Source organism: Euleptes europaea, chromosome 14 (genome assembly GCF_029931775.1).
Source record: "Euleptes europaea isolate rEulEur1 chromosome 14, rEulEur1.hap1, whole genome shotgun sequence".
In the NCBI taxonomy this organism is placed as follows: Eukaryota; Metazoa; Chordata; class Lepidosauria; order Squamata; family Sphaerodactylidae; genus Euleptes; species Euleptes europaea.
Genome location: NC_079325.1, coordinates 602412 through 620376, shown reverse-complemented (window position 1 = coordinate 620376; position 17965 = coordinate 602412). Strand labels below are relative to the sequence as shown.

Sequence of the window (17965 nt, the reverse complement as noted above, 5' to 3'; positions counted from 1 at the left end):
CTTCAAACCCTCCAAAGGAGCGCCCACTACCTCCCAAGGAAGCCTGTTCCACTGAGGAACTGCTCTGTCACGAAGTTTTTCCTAATGTTGATTCAATTTCAACCTGTTGGTTCTGGTCTGACCTTGAGCAACGGAAAACAACTCCATTCCGTTCTCTGTAGAACAACCCTTCAAATACTGAAGATGGCTACAGTATCTCCTCTCCAGGCTAAACATACCCAGTTCCTTCAACCTTTCCTCAGAGGACTTGGTCTCCAGACCCCTCACTATTTTCACGGTCCTCCCCTCGACACATTCCATATTGTCTACATCCTTCTTAAACTGGGGTGCCCAAAACTGACCACAGTACTCCAAAAGTAAGGTATAACCAGAGCAGAGTTAAGTGATACCTTCACTTTGTGTGATCTGGACACTATACTTCTGTTGATGCAGCCCAAAATTGCATTTGCCTTTTTAGCTACTGCATCATACTGCTGGCTCATGTTCAGTGTACTAAGACTCCTAGATGGTCTATTAAGAACCTTAGATCCTTTTTGCACATACTTCTGCAAAGACAAGTCTCCACCATGCTATAACCATGCACTTGATTTTTCCTACCTAAATGCAGAACTCTACATTTATTTGTTGAAATTCATGTTATTAGTTTTAACCCAGTTTCCCAGCCTGTCAAGATTATCCTGGCTCTGCCTTCTGCTGTATTTGCCACCCCTTCCAATTTAGTATCATCTGCAAATTTAATGGGCATCCCTACATCCAAGTCAGATTGAAAGGTAGGAGAAAATGACCGGGTCCAGGTGAGATTCACAGCTGAGGGGCTGTTTGAAACCCTGCCTCCCAGAGTGGAAGCCCCATTCGTCTTCTGCACAACACAAGCCGGGGTGGGTGGGGGAACAACACACCTCCTGTGCCCCAAGCAATAAATGAAACACCATTCTCTGAAGCAATAAACTTGACATGTTTATTAATTAAACTATCACTTAAATAAAAAAGTGCATAGAAAATAAACATGTTTAAAAACTCCTTTTTTTTTACAACTATATACACTTATTTTTTACATTCAGTCATTTCTTGAACCATTGAAAGAACTTCCTTCATCCCTGGCATGGCAGGGAATTAACACTGACGCACTAGAGACACATTTCCTCTTTTGAAAGAAAAAAAATCCAAACAGTTTGGAAGAACACAAGAAAAGGAAAACAAAACTGAAGATTGGTTTGACATGATAAGTTGCATTTTGATTGGAACAGAACCCTGTGTTTGCAGCGGAGCATTTGCACGACCTGGAACAATTATTCACTACTGACACTGAATCAAAGGAACACCACAAGGACAGTTCATTGGCTGAGAGGCAAAGCGGCAGCGTGTCAGCTGCAGATACTAGGAAAGCACACGTGACGCAGCCGAGGAGGCGCCCGACGAGGCAGGAGCCCAGCAGGAAGAGAGAAACAAGTTGTACACATATCGACTGATCACATGGAAAAGCCCGGAGAATTCTTTGCCGAGGACCCTCCCAGCAGCGGGCTCAGGCAGGGAAGCCACCTCCCCCCCGAGAGGCCCTTGGCTCCCTGGGCTGCCTGCCTGCCTGTTGACTGCAACACAACCTTGATCTATAGTGTTAAAGAGAATTCAAAGCCAGGCTTCAAGACACAGTGCATTACAATAGTAGTTCCTATATATACCGTATTTATAGTCATAAAACCTTGCAGGTGTGTGTGTGTGGGGGAGGGGGTGGACCAGCAGTCAGGGGGCAAATGACATGATTCTGCCCAAAGGACATCTGGCAGAAGAACCCCGTATTGCTTTGCAACGGAGGAAAGACCCAGCCCTTTGCAATGACCCGCTTTTCCTTTAAAAAAATAAACACCTTAAAGGTTTGAGTCTTCCTATTCTCAGGTATCATGATCTCTGTCAGTCCTTAGAAATATACATTCATATCGCTGGGAAGCTGCGTGGAGGGGGCCTCGCTCTGCCCCTCCCCTTGTGCAGAGAAGCAAAGTCAGCCGGAGCGACGGACCCACCCCCAGGGCAGACCCCCCAGCTTCTTCAGCTAACAGACAGGGTGACTGGCCATAGTGGCTGCCGCTCACAGCAGCTGGGACAGATCTAGCAGCAGCAGCAGCCAGCGAGCCCAGCCGGCTCTCTCCCCCCCCGCCCCCCCGGGCAGCTTGCTCAGAGAGTACTCAAGGCCACGCAACAGACCTCCTCCTGTGTGCCCAGGCCCCTGCCAACCAGAGGAAGGGCAGAGGCCCCCACCCTCCAACAGGGAGCAGACAGACTGCCAGTGTGAAGCCACACCATGCCCCTCCCCTCTGGCTGGGCAGGGCTTCAGTAGGGTTGGGCAGCCCCCTCCGGGCAAATGGCGGGTGGGCTACATGCGAGCGGACAGCAGGGAGTGTGCTTATTGGCCTGGAAGAGCCCTGGTGCCAGAGGGCCTCCAGCGGAGGAGACTCTCCACGCCGGGGCTTTTTGCCCCTGGTGCCAGGAGGTGCTGGCCTGCTCAGGCCGGAAGCTTCCCAAGACCAGAAGGAGCAAGAAGGGCAGAGGGAGCCCCCATCCCCAGCAGGGCCCAGCCTGGGGCTCCCCGTCTCCACCGAGGGGCGGTGGTAACCCCCTCCCTCGCCAGGTGTCACCGGACAGGGCCCTTCGTGGTCCCGCCAAAGACACTGGGCCAGTCAAGCCACTAAGCAACCCTGCAGGAAGGGCTCCAGCGGCACCCTCGGCCACCCAGCCCAAATCAAAAACACAGTCTCTTAAACTAGGAGGACACCACAGTTGAAAAAATAGCCTCACAAGTGCTCTTCTTCCCTACGAAGTGCTTTTCATAGAAAAATATACAAAATTATTTACATTTACAAAACCTTAAATACTAAAACTGTAAACAGAACCAAGTAAAATCCAATGATGCAATTTGAGAGGTGGTAACAGAAGGGGCGGAAAGGAGGTGGCGCTGCTTGGATTGGCTCTCAAAGGGGTGCCAAGCCCCCCCCCCCCGTCCCCGGCATCATCACAATCGGGTTTCCTGACCGGCTCGGAGGCTTCCTGGTCTGCTGGAGGCTGCCATCGAAGCCGGGTATGCCGTGGACCCCACCGCAACCCTGGGTATGCTCTAGGCGGGGGCACAACACCCCCTCTCTGCAGGCTCTGCTTTGGAAGGGGAGGGGGCTGCTTGGGGAGCAGAAAGCAGGCAGCCGGCCTGCTCCCTGTAGCATGACTGGCCTGCAGCCCCCCCCCCCACCTCTGCTCTCACACAGGTATTGCTTTGAGGCAAAGCCACAAACGCGCCCGCCAGAGCAGAGTAACAGCCCCCCCCCCAGCCAGCACAGCCAGGCCTCGGTTCAGGAGAGACTCCCAGCAGCACAGAAGGGAAACCCCCTCCTCCGCACTCAGCGCATCCGCAGTGGCCCATGGCTTCGTGTCTCTGCTGGCAAGCCAAGTCCACGCTCCGGCTAAGACCCTGCTCAGCGGACCCGGCCTGAGCACACTGTCTGCCCGCCCATCTCGACGACCCTCTTTTTGGGAGGAACCAAGTGCCTTGGAGGGGTGCCTTTGCCCCACCTGCCAGGGGTGTGGGCCACGCAAGCCCCCAGCCCAACCACCGCAGCGGCCAGCCAGGCCTACTCAATTGAGGAAGCGGCGGCATTTCCTGGCGCCACAGTTGCAGGGCAGCTTGTTGCCAGCATCCTCGATGGGGAACTTGTAGTCGTAGGTGAGCTCCTCGCCACGGTAGATCTTGCGCACGGCAAAGATGACGATGTGCTTCTGCCCGTCGATGTTGATGACCCGGGAGTAGCAGTTGGGCTCGCACGAGTGGTTGATGAAGCGGGCGGCGTTGCCGTGCATGGTGGCGTCCACCACCTCTGAGTCATCGATGCGGAACATGTAGCAGCCGATGCCCTAGGCGGAAAGCAGAGACAGGGCAGCTGGCACCTGTGCCGAGGGAGGGGCAGCCTCTCCCCCCCACAAGAGCACTTGCAATGCCACATGCTTCACAGGAAGCCCCCCCCCAAGAACACGCCCCACGCAGGGTTTCAAACGTGGCAGGAATGCCCGAAAGTGCAGGCCTTGGGAGGGCGGGCCCCGGCCCCTTCAGCGTTACGGCTCTTTGATCTGTGGCCCCGGCAACGCCAAGTTACAGGCAGGGCTACCAAAGAACCTGCCCTGCAGGAGCCCTGGAGATCTCTCCCCTCCTGAATTGGGAACCTTCACCAGGCAACCAGACTACTACGAGCCTTGATCTGAGATGGCCAAGATGGCCGCTTGTGGGTTCCGGTCACAGATCTGTGCAGCAGCAGCCCCCTGGCCCTGCCCCCCCACCCCCCACCCCAATTCCCTGCCAGAGAGGCTCCTCCTTTGGAGCTCACCTTGCCATCATAGTACTTCTCGCGCTTGTCAGTCAGGATGGAGCGGATCACATTGCCGGCATATTCAATGACCATCTCTCCCGCATCGATGTTTCTTTTGCAGAACAAGCCCCGGCCATGGATGGGGGACCTGGCAAGAGAGAGCACAGGACACCCAGCAGCGTCAGGTGTTCCAACCGTTCTGGGCCCCAAAGCGGAGAAACGCCACCCCCACCCCCGTCCAGGCAGCTTCTACTGCACAGCCTTCTGCCGGTCTCACAGTCTCTTTGTGACCAACCTCTGCCGCCTCCGCCTGCCCGCCTTTCATCTGGACCAGACTGCCTCTAACTACCTGTAAACACCAACTGCCTCCTTGGAAGTCTTCTTCAAGTGTCGGAACCGCATGGGCATCGGAAGGTCCATGCTGGTGGCCCTCCTGGGGAAAGAGAGGCGATGTCAGAGCCCTCTCCACCAGGGCAGTGGGAAGGACGTCGCTCAGCCCCGCTCCCGGCTGAACAAGCCCCATGCTGCTGGACTCCCCGCACCGGAACGCACTGCACACTGCACAGGGGCTGGCCTATAAGTCAGCTGGAAGAGTTCTGTTCTCCAGGCCTGCAGCCAAGGTCTACGGGGAGTCTTCCAGCCCTCCACCCCCCGCCACACCAACTCGCCCCTGTGCCCGCTACGTACCGGGCAGACTTCAGTTGCACTTCCTCCTCCTCCTCGTCATTGGGGTTGTACTCAGGCGGCTGGCGGTGCTTGGAAGCCAGGAAATTAAACATGTCGAAGGCGGACTTCCTGAAGGTCAGAAGAGACCAGGCTTAGGGCAGCCGGCTCCTTCAGGAGTCACAAACGCTCCCCCCGCCCTCTTGGCTGTTGGTCAGCCCAGAGCTCCCGGGAGCCTCCCGGGCACACTCCCAGAGCCCAGGCAGCTCACTTCTTCAAGGCCTTTCCTCCCCGCCACCCTGCGTGCGGCCTGTGCTTCCGCCCTCTGGGAGGACTGCCTGGGCTGCCGAGGCTCCTGCCTTGGGGCCACCGGAGAGGGAGGCTTTGCTTGCCTTCGGTGCACCTCCGCCCGGGCACAGCCGTGTGGGTTCACAGGGGGCTCCTTGGCTCCCTCGGGCTTGTGGAACCGGAACTTGTAGTTGTGGCAGTGCTTTGCCCCAGAGAGCTGCTCAATCAGGAAGACGACGGCATCGTGGAGGATGCCCAGCATTCTTAGCCCGCTCACACCTGCAAGGAACACACCTGGTGTCAATGCAGGATGACCGGCAGCCACCCAGGCCGAGCCAGAGCAGATATACCCTTCGGCCCCCAGCATGAGCAGCAAGGGGCGGGTCCCGGCACCAAGGCCTGCCTCAGGCTCACGCTGGGGGTGGGAGCAGCGGTGCCCAGCCTTGGAGTCACCAGAGCTCTGGCACCAAACGGCCCCCTTGGCAGAGGCCTTAAAAGCTGACCAGCCTCCAGAAGACGCACGTCCCCACCCTGAGGAGGCGTGGGCTGTGCCAAGGGTGGCTGGTGGTCCCAGGCCCTGCCTGGGTGTGCCATGCCACCACGAGCTTCGTGACAAAAGCCATCCAGGAAGGGCCCCCCTTGCCCTTGGGGGCCCTGAGGGAGCTGCTCGTGAAATGAACCTGAGCCTTGGTGAAGGGGGATGCCCCTCCTCCCCTCCCCCTTGGCTGCTGGTGCTGCTGCTACCTGTGAAAGACAGCTGCTTCAGGCGAGCGTTGGAGCGGGCCTCCTGAACCTTGTCAGTCAAGGACTTCCAGGCCTCTGAGATTTGAGAGAAGAGCAAGGCATGATGCGCTAAGCAACGGCTTCCCATTCACAGCCAGAAAGCCACCCCGAGATGCGACGGGCACCCCTCCAAGCTGAGGCCTCCTACGGATAGGGCTCCCCCACAGCACCTGGAGGGACCCTGGGGGTCACAAGTTGGCACAAGATGAGCACACTTGGCGCTGCCACCAAAGCAACCCCCCTGCCCTCACCTTCGATACTTTCGGAGCAAATCTGAAAGCCGTCATCACTTGAGATCTCAAAAACCAGCCCTTTCTTGGGTTTCCTCTCCGCAAGGCTCTCCTTCCTCTTCCGCTCTTGCTGCAGCCAGAAGATGAGGGGGGAGCTGAAGGGGCCCTCGTCCTCCTCCTCCTCCTCGTCCTCTGCAGCTCTGGCATCTGGAAGAAAAACAGGCCCCTCTTTTCAGTCCTCAGCCACCCCAGAGATCCATCGACATCACCGCGGGGTGGGGGGCGGAGAGGGGGATTCAGGCAGGGGAGGCGGAAGCTTACACCCCAGCTCAGCCAGAATGCTCACGGGGGGCAGGGGGCTTGGGGGCAATAACATACCTCGCAGCTGTGTTTTGTGAGAAAGAGGCAGAGGAGCGGGGATCTGGGGACACCGCCCTGGGCTCCTTGGAAAAAGCGACTAAGCCGGCAAGCCGCTCTCATGCACTAAATACGCCTAGCCTCACGGCAGGGGGCGGGGCAGCGTCTCTCCCAAGGGCAGCAGCCCTGGCCCAAGCTCTCAGCTTCATTTATTTATTTTATTTATTTAAAAAGCTTCCTTTCCACCCAATCAGCGTCCACAAGGTGGCCAACATAAAAACACTTAAGCAATTACAAATACAACTAAAATTACAAAAATAAATTAAAAGACACAAACACATTAGAAGGAGGGATAAAACCATTCTTGGGTGTGTGCCAGACAAAACAAAAAGGTAGCAAAAGACACCGATAGAGGGAGATGGACGAATCACCCTGGGGTGGGAGTTCCAAAGTCCTGGTGCAACGACACAGAGGGCCCTTTCTTGGGTCCCCAGCCGCCTAGCTTCAGGTGGCGGGGGCAACCAAAGCTGGCATCGTGAGCCAGAGCTGAATGTCATCTGCATCTTGGTGGAAGCTCAGCCCAGACCTCCAAAGGATCTCTGCCAGCGGCTTTACATAGATGTTGAAAAGCACCGGGGCGAGGTTGCACCTTGGGCAAAAGGCTAAGGAGCAGAACCGCCGTCCCCCAGCACCACACTCGGAAACCTCCCTTTGAGGAAGGACCGGAAGCCCCGCAGGACTGGGCCTCCCACTCCCATCCTAGTGGGGATATCCAAAAGGAGAAGAGAAGAGAAACGAAACATACCTGTGTTTTCTGGCTCGCTGGCAGCATTTTGTGCTGGCTGTGATTCTGGGAGAGATGCTGATGTTTGCCTGGGGAAAGAAGGCCAGGGAGGAGAAAAGAGCATGAGAATCCATCCTTGCTTTAGTCTTGGAATCCTCCGGGGAGGCCAAAACCACAAAGCCACGGTCTAGGCTGTGGAGAAAAGTCAGCGGGGGAAGGCTGCAACTCTAACTCCTCATGATCTGTCTGGATATGGACCACGGGGGCCTGGTCCCCACACAGGCCCCCGCACTGGCAGGGTGAGGGCTGCTAAGCAGGAATGTTCAGGCACAAAGAGGGGGGAGGAGGAGCCCCTAAAGGGAGTATTTGGGCCCCACCAGCACAGAACTGGGCCAGGAGGGCACAGGAGGCTTCTGGGTTGGTATTTCTACAGCACAGCCTGGAACTTGCTGCGTGCCAAACATTTAGAGCAGAAGAAAAGTGTTGCCCCACCTCTGCAGGTGAAAAAAGTGTGTACTTTGGATTATGCCCACAGAGGGAGGCGATAGAAGCCGCTTCTATCCCTGGGCATTAACCTCACTTTGCTTCCAGGATGCCAAAAGGGCCTTTCTTCTCTTGGTGCTGAGGCTCCCACCAGGTGCCGACCTCACTTGCCTTCAAAGACCGTTTTTTTTGGGGTGGTGGTGGTGGTGGTACCACCTTTCTTTTGCTGGTTTTCTGGTGTGTTTATCTAGCCTGAGAACTGTGGGGGGTTTAATGCTGTCTCTGGTGAGGTGGCACACACACACTTTCTAAAGAATAAAAATCCATGTCAGGCGCGAAGCACAGCCTCATGAGCTGCCTTACCCTGGAGCTCTGGGCGAGGGCCGCTCTCGGTTGGTTCCCTCTTCTGTTTGTGCCTTCAGGGCAGGGATCCTAGGGCAGAAGGGGAAACTCAGGGCTGCCCCAAAGCCAGACAGAGCTCTCTTGTCGGCCTATGCAGGGCAAGGCTGACGACAAGCAAGAGACCTCCCCAACGTGCCACCCCCGAGCCAGGCCCTGCTCACAAGGGAGAGCCAACCTCAGCAAGCTTTGAGCTCAAGCATATGGATGTAAACAGACAGGGGTGCTCTGGAACCAGAAAGGAGACCCTAAAGGACACTCACAGCTGCCTCTGAGCCCCCACCCCCACCTTCTTTTCCACTTGGTATCACCCCAGTATACCGACTATTGCTAATAAAGCAATAAGCATCCGGAGGAATCACCCCTCATGCTCAGAAGCAGCCCCCAGTCCTGGCTCAGGCGCTCAGCTGGGTGTTGGGGGTCAACGGCTGCCTGCTGGGCTCTCAATTCTGGCTGCAGCTCAGCTATGCTTGGGTGCAGAAACTACTCACGTGAACCAGCTTTTGGGCCATACAAGGGACTCTCTCCTCTTACCCAACACACGAGGAGTCCTGGGCTGCTGCGCTGGCGCCGCGGTGGGGAACGTGCTTCTCCGGCGAAGTTGCCCACGGTGGAGAGGGTTTGTGCTTCTTCCCAGACACTCTGCTGTCTGACGAGGGCTGCACCCTCTTGGCTTTCAGCTTGGCTTTCAGGGAGCCCGGCAGTGAGCTGGCGGGGGCTGGCTGGTCCGCAGGCGGGGAGCTCCTGGGAGAAGTGGAGTGGGAGCGGGCAACAAGAGGGGAAGGTCTGCTTTGCTCTGGAGCTGTAGTGTTAGCAACTTCCACCAAGGGGGGGCAGCTGGAGAGTGGCACGGTCTGTGCAGGAACAAGGTCCCCCTTGGCTGGGACGATCCCGGCTTCGCCACCCAGTCCTGATGCCACAGGCTGGTAAGAGCCTTCTGGGTCAGTGGTGATGCCCGCAGGCTGTGCAGAAGGCAAGACACAGACGCCCGAGGCTGCAGCCAGCGCAGAGGTGGCGCCGAGCTGTGAAAACACCCCTGAGCCAGAGGGCGGCTCCGGAAGGCCCAGGCCCTGCCGAGAAGCTTTTATCAGCAGGGTGCCGAGAGAGCTGAGCTCAGAGATTCCCTGCAGGCCAGGGCTGCTGATGGCCACCGACCCACGTCCCAGCACGTGCCCAGGGACTGCTGCGCTTACAGGAGGCACCGCTGGAGTCTGCATAGGCACCACATTCAGCACGGTGGGAGCGGAGCTGAGGCCAGCCACAGGCCCCGGGGCAAGGGCTCCCGACTCTGGCCCAGCCCCAGGAGGGGGCGCTCCCACCCCGCCGCCGGCTGCTGTTGCTGCAGGGGCTCCTCCTGCCTGCTCAAAGTACATCACCCCGGACTTTGAGCGCTTGATGATGTTGGGGAGGGCTCTGTGGGGGGCAGAGCTGCCGCCTGTCCCCAGCTCCAGCAGGCCCGCATGGCTGGGGAGGTGGGGCGGGGCAAAGTTGATCAACGTCATGTTGGAGACCACGTCGGGAGAGGCCGCGGTGGAAGGGGCCAGCTTCTTATTCTTTCGCGAGGGCAGGCGAGCGATTGGCCTTTTCTTGGCCAGGCCAGAGGCGGGAGTGGTTGCTGCAGGCCCAGCGTCCACTCTCGGCGTGGCTTCTGGCTCAGGTGGCTGCTGGACCCCGATCAGCAGGCCTGAGGAAGGGCTGCTGAGGGCAGAAGGGAAGCCGCTCTGAGGTGCGGCAGGGAAGGAGTGCAAGCGCTGGTGATGCGGGAGGGGCAGCAGCCCTTTGCTGGCTGGCGGGAAGAGGGGCTGGGAAGAGGGCAAAGTGGGGCTCAGGCCCGCCGCCAAGGCCAGCCCGGTACCCACGGGCCCGAGCACAGAAGGGCTGGCCTCCAACACGCCCTGCGCGGAGCTGACCGAGGAGGTCAGCTGTATCTTTTGGGTGACGCCATTGGGAAGAGTCTGCAAGACGTAGAGGGGCTGCATGTTCTGGTTCACGACCAGAAGCTTTTCAGCAGCGGCCTTGAGGGGGTGGGGGCCGGCCTGCACAGCAGCATTCGAGATCGGAGACGGGCCTGGGCTCTCTGCCGAGTTGGGACCGTATTTGGGATTCTGAAGAGGGAGAGTGGGAGATGCTGGGACTTGGAGCACGGGCGTCCCACTGCTCCTGGCCAAGTCTTGGCTGGCTCCATGGCTTTGCTCCACTTGTCCGCAAGGGGGACTAGCAATATGGTCTGCTTCCATGTGACCCTGGATGAAGGGGTCAGGGGTCATATGTCCTTCTGGGCTTGGATCCACCCGTGGGCTTAAGAGAGCCGGCTCTCCTTCACCAGAGGCAGGTTTCTCGGTGACCGCCACTCTCTTTTCCGCAGGTTCGGGGGCAGACAAAGCTAGCATAGATCTCTCCCCAGACGAGGAGAGTGGCGATTCTGAAATGACAGCAAGCCTGCTATGGTTCTGGCTGGGCACCGTGGGGCTTCGAGTCGTCAGGACAGAGAGATCGGAGGGGAGCTCTAAAGGCAGCTCAAACTGCTCTTCCGCAGATATCGATGAAGAAACGCTGCTGTCCACGGGTTCCGCTGCTGGCAGCTGCTGAGAAAACACTTCGAAGAGGCCCATATCCTTGCCCCGGTTGCTGTCAAGACCCAGCCCTTCTCCCAGCGTCAGGAGTTCAGAGGATGAAGACTCGGGACTCTCTCCCAGGGCCTGCATCGAGGGAGTGTTTTTCAGGACAAAGTCCATGATGTCCGAAGGGAGAATGTTCCCACAGTCGTCACTGTTGTTGTTGTCAGAGTCCGATTTCAGGAGCTCCGTGTTAAAGGGATCCAAAAGGGCCTTATCCGAAGGCGTGCTGGCGCGAGGCCGGCGACCTGCGTCCAAGGAGCTCAGCTGAGCTTCCAGAGAATCTTGACTCTGAGTTTTGACCCGGCAGTTCTCTGACTTTGGGTCAGCACTTTTGTGGCCAGCGGAGAGCTTCGTAACGTGAGCTTTTTCCCCGCTTCCTTCACTCCTATCAAGTTTTAAGCTTTCTGTCCCATTCTCTTTGCCACCCCTTTTGGCCACTGGATTTCCTTTCCTGGTGGTCACTGTGATGCTTGTGTCACTTTCTGATCCATCATCCACACCATCGAGTTGAGGGATTTTGGGGAGGCCACACTGCTCCTCCTCTCGGAATAGGTTGTGGGAGACCAGGTGCTCTTCCGTGCTGGACACCACAGTCCTGGCAAAGTTATAGTAGTAGAGGTCTTCCTCATCGGATGTACTAACGTCGTCTGCACCATCTACTTGCCCTTCAGCAGATCTCTTGCCCCGCTTTTTCCCAGTGGAATTGCTGAAGAAAGGAAAGTCTTCTTCACCGTAAGACCTCACGCCATACAGGGGAGTCAGCCCAAAGAACATGTTGGATCTGGCCCGGGCACTGCGCCGGGGATACCGCCGCTTGTAGGCGCCATCTTCCTGTGCTTTAGTCCCGTCCTGGAGGATCAAGTTGCCGTCTTGGCCTGGAAGACCCTGGTAGGCATCTCTCTGAGACTCTGGAGTGGAAGTATCACTCGGCCTGTCCTGGACCTCAGGGCCCACTCCGGAAGAGGCCTCAGCAGCGGAGGCTGGCTTGCTGTCCTGGGACACGGCCTCTGCAGTGCTCTCCCTCAGAACGTTCCTGGGCTGGTTCTCCCCTTCCATCTTGAGGGGAGTCAGCGTGACTTTCACCGTGCGCTTTTGGGAGGCCTGCAGGTCCTTTGAGGGGGCCAGTTCGCTGAGGAAAGGAGGGGCCTTGGAGGTCCTCTGAGGAAGCGCGCTGCCCTCTGCAGCCTTCTCCACAGCAACACTGTTGCAGGGCTCAGGGGCTTGACCAACGCACTCGGGCTCTGAACTGCCTTCATTGCCAGCTGGGAGGAGACTTGAACTCGTGAGGAGCTTGCTGGAATGCCTCTCTTTGGCTCCTTTCTTCCCTTTCTGTCTCCTCTCTCTGCTGCTCACAGAGGGAACGGGCTCCCTGCCCGGAGGAGGGTGGTTACTCCCACCGGGGGTCTTGGAGGCCTTGGCTTCGGCCTCCTCGGAAGCACCGGCCGTTTCTGGCTGCAGGAGGTCCGTCTGCTGGCCCTGCTCCTTCTTTGGGGCTCTCTGGTGGAAAAGTGGAGAAGCTGCCATGTCTTTGGGGGAAAACAATCCAGGGGGGGCCTCTGGAAGCTTTCCTGCTTGGCTGGTGTTTGGCTCGGGGCCAGCCGTGCCTGCCACCTGAGTGCTGACTTTAGAGCTCCCCCCGGGGGAAGCACTGGAGTCTTTGGAACCGAGAAGCTTGGCTTTCTCGGCATTTGCAGGGACACTTCCCAAGGACACTTCCAAGGACACGGATGCCTCCAGGGGTGGGCCTTTACTTCCACTCTTCACTGTTGGTTTCTGGGGACTAGGAAGGGCAGAGCTGCTCTGGAGAGCAACATGGGAGGCTGCTGGGCCCGGTGGCTGTTCTGCGGGCTCTCTGCTCCAATCCTGCTCTTGGGAGGGGCCTATGCTGGGTGCAGGGGACACGCTGCGCCTGGAGGGAGTGGCCCTGGGGGCTCTGCTGGCAGGCAGCATCCCGGTCCTGAACTGCTGAGGAAACAGAGGAGGGGCGCTGGGCCTCCTGGAGCCAATGCTCCGAAATCCTGACGAGAGCAGCGGGTCTCCCACTGTCACGATCTCATGAGTCACTGGGGTCGGGCTCCCTGGAGAAGAGAAGAAGAAGAGGCATTATGGAACTGAACGTCCAGCCCAGCTACCGTCCAGCTGCTTGAGGCCCATTCCTGGGACCCAGGCTCTCACCAGCTTGACCTATTTTAACCTTCTATTTTTTTGATTTTTGGTCCTTGTTTGTACGCTCTTTTGTCCTTCCTCCCATTCACAAGTTCAGAGCAAGGGGCTCCCAGGGCTGAATAGGGATGTACGAGTCTTATCTCACTACAGGTACTAATTTTCCAAGCCCAAGCATTTCCCCCACTGCTCCAGCCTGTGTGTGTGTGTAAAGTGCCTTCAAGTCGCAGCCGACTTATGGCGACCCCTTTTGGGGTTTTCATGGCAAGAGGCTACAGAGGTGGTTTGCCAGTGCCTTCCTCTGCCCAGCAACCCTGGTATTCCTTGGTGGACTCCCATCCAAATACTAACCAGGGCTGATCCGGCTTAGCTTCTGAGATCTGACGAGATCAGCCTAGCTGACTACAATGTCCATTGTACCTCTGCATCCCAAGTTCCTTCTCTGCAACACCCCTCTCACCTTCTGACTGGGATATAAGCACTCAGAAAACTCTATTCTGACATGTATCTGATGGAGTTTGTTGGTTTCTAAACCACTCCTCTTTCAAAAAAACAGAGCCCACCATATTCCAAAAGTTAACGGAGGGTTATCAACAGTCACCAACACAGACACCATCCACATAATAGAATCAAAGCCGGAAGAAGCTCAGTGCTCACAACACTCATTCTAGAAGATGGCTGACATGAGCTGATGGCTGAGGGGAGGATGCCAAGCACCCTCCTCTCCTGACCAAGGCGTCCATCAGGTGCCTCCACCTGGCGACAGAAGGGACACACCTGACAGCCATCCCCACCCCCAGGCCACCCAGAGGCTGCTGCACTAGCAAAGATGGGCTTCTGTCCGGAGGCTCAGAGCCAGCAGCAGCCGCCGCCGCCTGGGGGCAATGCTGGACGTGGGGAGACAGCAGGCAGTCGAGAGACCAAAGTGCATCAGGTCAGACCTGCAGAGGGCAACGGCCTTGAACCAGGGGATCGCTGGACAGGGGTAAAGCTTGGTCTTCTGATCCGCAGGGCCCTGTAGTTCTGCAAATGTGTTGGAAGGTCTGAAGACAGTGGACTCACAGCTGCCGAGACTTCTTTAGCGAGGATTTCTATTGTAGAAGAAAAATGAGAAATCAGGGATTTGACATAAGAACGCAGTGGTAGCTGCGCTGGATTAGGCCAACGGTCCAACTAGTTCAGCATCCTGTTTCACCCAGTGGCTAGCTGTAAGGTCTACAAGAGGGAGGTTGAGGCTGCCCCTTGCCCACACTGGCATCGGGAGGGTTCCTGCTTCTGAGCATGTAGCTACTAAGCTGCTAAGCCATCAGCACACCCCACAGCTTCAAATGACACAAGCCAGTCACATTCTGAACGAAGAGGCACATGAGCAGCGGACCCTAAGCTGGAGTACCGAGTTCGATTTCCCACGCCTCCACATGAAGCCTGCTGGGTAACCTTGGGCCAGTCACAGATCTCTCTGAACTCTCTCAGCCCCACCTACCTCACAAGGTGCCTCTTCTGGGGAGGGGAAGAGAAGGCAATTGTAAGCCGCTTTGAGACTCCTTATGGTAGAGAAACGTGGGGCAGAGAAACCAACTCTTCTTCCACTGCCCACCCCCTTCATCAGGTGCCCCCAAGTTCTAGTATTTTGGGGGAAGACGTAGGTCTCTCTGCCCACAACTTCCATGCATAATATTATACATTTCTTGTGTGTCTCCCCCCTTAGTCATCTTTCCCCCTAAACTAAAAAGCCCGTTTTTCTTCACAGGGAAGGTATTCCACCCCTACGATTTCCCAGCCTCAAAAAGATGCCCATTTCTGCATCTTTTTGAGGCTGGGAAATTAGAATTGTACCCTGAATTCTTCATGCGTCCGCACCAGAGATCTATACGAGGGTATTATAATATCAGCCCTTTTGTTTTCCAACCCTTTCCTACTAACTCCTAGCACAAAATCTGCCTTTCCACCATTGCCACACCAAATTAACATTTTCTTTTGGATGGCTCTACTGGGGCAGAGTCTGGTTTTTCCACAGACCAGACCCAGCTCTACAAGTTGCCTTGGGAGGCTGACACCCCCCGCCTTCTTCCCCAAAGTGGTTTTCTTGAAATATTCTGAAGTTATGGGGGGTGTTAATGAGCATGTGGACAGGGATGATCTGGTAAATGTTATACACTTGAGCTTCCAAAAAGCTTTTGGCAAGGTACCCCAGGTAAGACTTCAGAGTAAGCTTAGCAGGATGAGTCCTGGTTAAGTAGCAGGATGTGAAGAAGAAGAGTAAATGGACAATTCTTGCAGCGGACAGGCCTCAGCATTGGGGTTCCACAGGTAGCTGTGTTAGACTCAATGCTAGGTAAGTGGTTTCTAGATGGTCTGGAATCGGGGTGCAAACAGCAAAATGGTCAAGTTTACAGGTGATACCAAACTATTCAGGATGGTGGACAACCAAAGTGGAAAAACTGAACGAGTGGGTGACCGCATAGGAAATGAGATTCGTTGTGGGGAAAGTATAAACTGATACAAACTGGGGCAACCAATCCTGGTCTTACAGAAACACTGTCAGGGTCTAAACTGGTGGTGGCTCACCAGGAAAGAAAAGATGAAGTCTTGGTGGACAGCCTGATGAACATGTGGGTGTTTCTAGTATGCTGGCATCAAGGCCAAACTGAGCAAAAGACAAGGCAAAGGATCAGAGTCTTGATGGATGAGAAACACTTTAAAAGCACTATTATGAAAACACATGATTTTGTCACCCCAGCCAAGAGACAAGGAGCTTTGTCAGGAGCCCCCCCACCCCACCCTTGGGAACTCTCTCCTCTGGACAGGCCCCTTGACCTGGCCTCTGCTGTCCTTCCGCAGACTCGTAAAAACACTCTTAGTTCAGGGAGCCTCCAGAGACCAATAGGGACCCCTGATCCTGCCGACTCTTGCCTTCGGCTTGCTGCACACCCCGGTTCTTAACCACTTCTTTTGTCGTAGTCAAAGTGGTTTTTATATGGCTTGAACTGTTTTGGAAATTCTATTTATTTTTAAAGCAATTTCAGTTTGTATTCGGCTCTGAAATTTTCTAACAAAAACGGGATAAGTATTTCATTGTGCAACTGAAGCATATTTCTATAGCCAAGGGAAGGCTCCTGTATTTGCCCAGGGATCCTCTGCTACCTTCCTCTTCGGTGGACAGCCGATTCCAGCCGGAGGGGGGAGGGGCAGCGCCTGACCGTGATCCTGTGAACTCTGCACAGAAAGTCATCAGCGCTGGATGTGGCGCACACCGCGGAAGGCTGTTCACGGAAGGAGGAGGGAACACAGAGACCACCTCTGCAGCTGCAGCCGTGGCATGGAGCGGAGCTCACCAGGAGGCGGCACGGGGCTGTGTGCGATCGTCCGGTTGTCGTCGTGGTCCACGGTGCTATTGATATCTGGCTCTGAGGTGGGAGGGCGGCACTCCACAATCTTGCAAGTGTACACACAGCGCTTCCTTGCATCTGTTGTGCTCCAGTACACCCGAGAACACCTGGGAAACATTTCAGACAGATGATCAATAAAGGTTTGGGGACTCCGCTGTGCTCATGGGGCTTATCAGCCTGACTCCAGGCTGCAACCCCTCCAAAACGGCAGAGAAAAAGGGCTTCCTACACTACTGAATGGGCTCCCCAGTGCATCTTCCAGGGCAAAATGCTGCCTATTCAGTGGTCAGCTGGTACGTACTGGTAGCCAATAGGGAAAAGTTTGTCCTCACAATCAGAAAGATCATTCAGAATTCCGAGGCAGTCGATAGTCATGGACCCTGCATGGAAATGGAACAGGAAAAGTGCTGTGACACAGAGCGACAACAGTGACCAAATTCCACCAGCTGTGTGCCCAAAGCCAGCGGCCACGGCCTTACCAATCATCATATGGATGTTCTCTGGCTCCAGACCACTGAGAAACTTTCGTCTCAAACTAATCCCTTCAAAATCCACAAAGACCCTCCTCAGGACTTCAAACCCATTCTCGGGCACCACCTGTAGCGAAAACAAAGAGACAGAACTGCTGCTGCCAGAGCCACAAAGGCACATGGCGGGAAGGAGCGTGAGTGGGCAGGGGCCTCACCTCTCCCTGGATAAGGTCGCGGTGGCGCTGGCAGTAGACTTTCTTGTCCTCCAGGAAGACGCAGTTCTGAGCCCGGGAGCACATGAAGTGATAGTTGCTGGTGCAGGAGGCCAAGCAGCAGCCCACCGTGGCCCCCGGCCTCACACAGAACTCACACCTCTGCAAGACAAGGGGTGGGGACTTTTACAAAAGCATTGTGTGACCCACACGTGGCATTATGATGTGTGAAACAGACTGTCCAGAGCTCCACTATTTCCCCTCTGCCACATGCAACAGTCCTATAACACAACACAGCAGACGGCGCCAGGAGAGCGCCAAGCCATCGCTGGGCCACCCCACAAGCTCAGAGCCGAGCAAACCCAGACCATCCTGCCCAGAAGCCGTCACTAAACATGATTCATGATGGACCTTTATGAAATCAGTGGATGGCATCAGTTCGGCCATTCTCCAGACTTCTCACGCCAGCGATTCAGAGGCATAGCGGAGAAGCCTGGCAGCCTGGAAAGTCACATGCTCGGAGCCGGCCACAGCAGCTCCCTCGTGGGTTCCCACAGCCAGGTCTCTCCTGGAGACTTCTGGCACCCAGAGGGCCTCCCTCACTGCCAGGGGGGTGCTTTGCAGGAGGGCAACAACGCAATTCGCCACTGTTTGTGCGAGAGAGGCTTTGCAAGTCAAGTGCTGCTGGAAGCGGGACTCATTGCCTCATTCCGTTACTAGCAGAGAGAGCGAGAGCTGAGAACTCCATTCCACAAACCGTGGCCAAGCAAGCAGAGCGAGGCC

At 56.2% G+C, this 17965-nt stretch overlaps 2 protein-coding genes across 2 annotated transcripts in view; both read right to left on the bottom strand.

The window, feature by feature from the left end:
• The window catches only part of ARCN1 (archain 1), a 281523-nt gene that overhangs the window by 19766 nt on the left and 243792 nt on the right, over positions 1-17965 (bottom strand). The window lies entirely within an intron of this gene.
• The window catches only part of KMT2A (lysine methyltransferase 2A), a 46185-nt gene continuing 31834 nt past the window's right edge, over positions 3615-17965 (bottom strand). Inside the window, exons 22-36 of the mRNA XM_056860426.1 lie at positions 17186-17344; positions 16980-17097; positions 16802-16880; positions 16447-16607; positions 14687-14689; positions 14053-14202; positions 8865-13026; positions 7470-7537; positions 6329-6514; positions 6039-6113; positions 5399-5573; positions 5031-5138; positions 4693-4776; positions 4362-4491; positions 3615-3894 (exon numbers count right to left, since the gene is read on the bottom strand). Of these exons, the coding sequence (XP_056716404.1) occupies positions 3619-3894; positions 4362-4491; positions 4693-4776; positions 5031-5138; positions 5399-5573; positions 6039-6113; positions 6329-6514; positions 7470-7537; positions 8865-13026; positions 14053-14202; positions 14687-14689; positions 16447-16607; positions 16802-16880; positions 16980-17097; positions 17186-17344 (5934 nt within the window). The 3' untranslated portion in view covers positions 3615-3618. The remainder of the gene's footprint in view (positions 3895-4361; positions 4492-4692; positions 4777-5030; positions 5139-5398; positions 5574-6038; positions 6114-6328; positions 6515-7469; positions 7538-8864; positions 13027-14052; positions 14203-14686; positions 14690-16446; positions 16608-16801; positions 16881-16979; positions 17098-17185; positions 17345-17965) is intronic.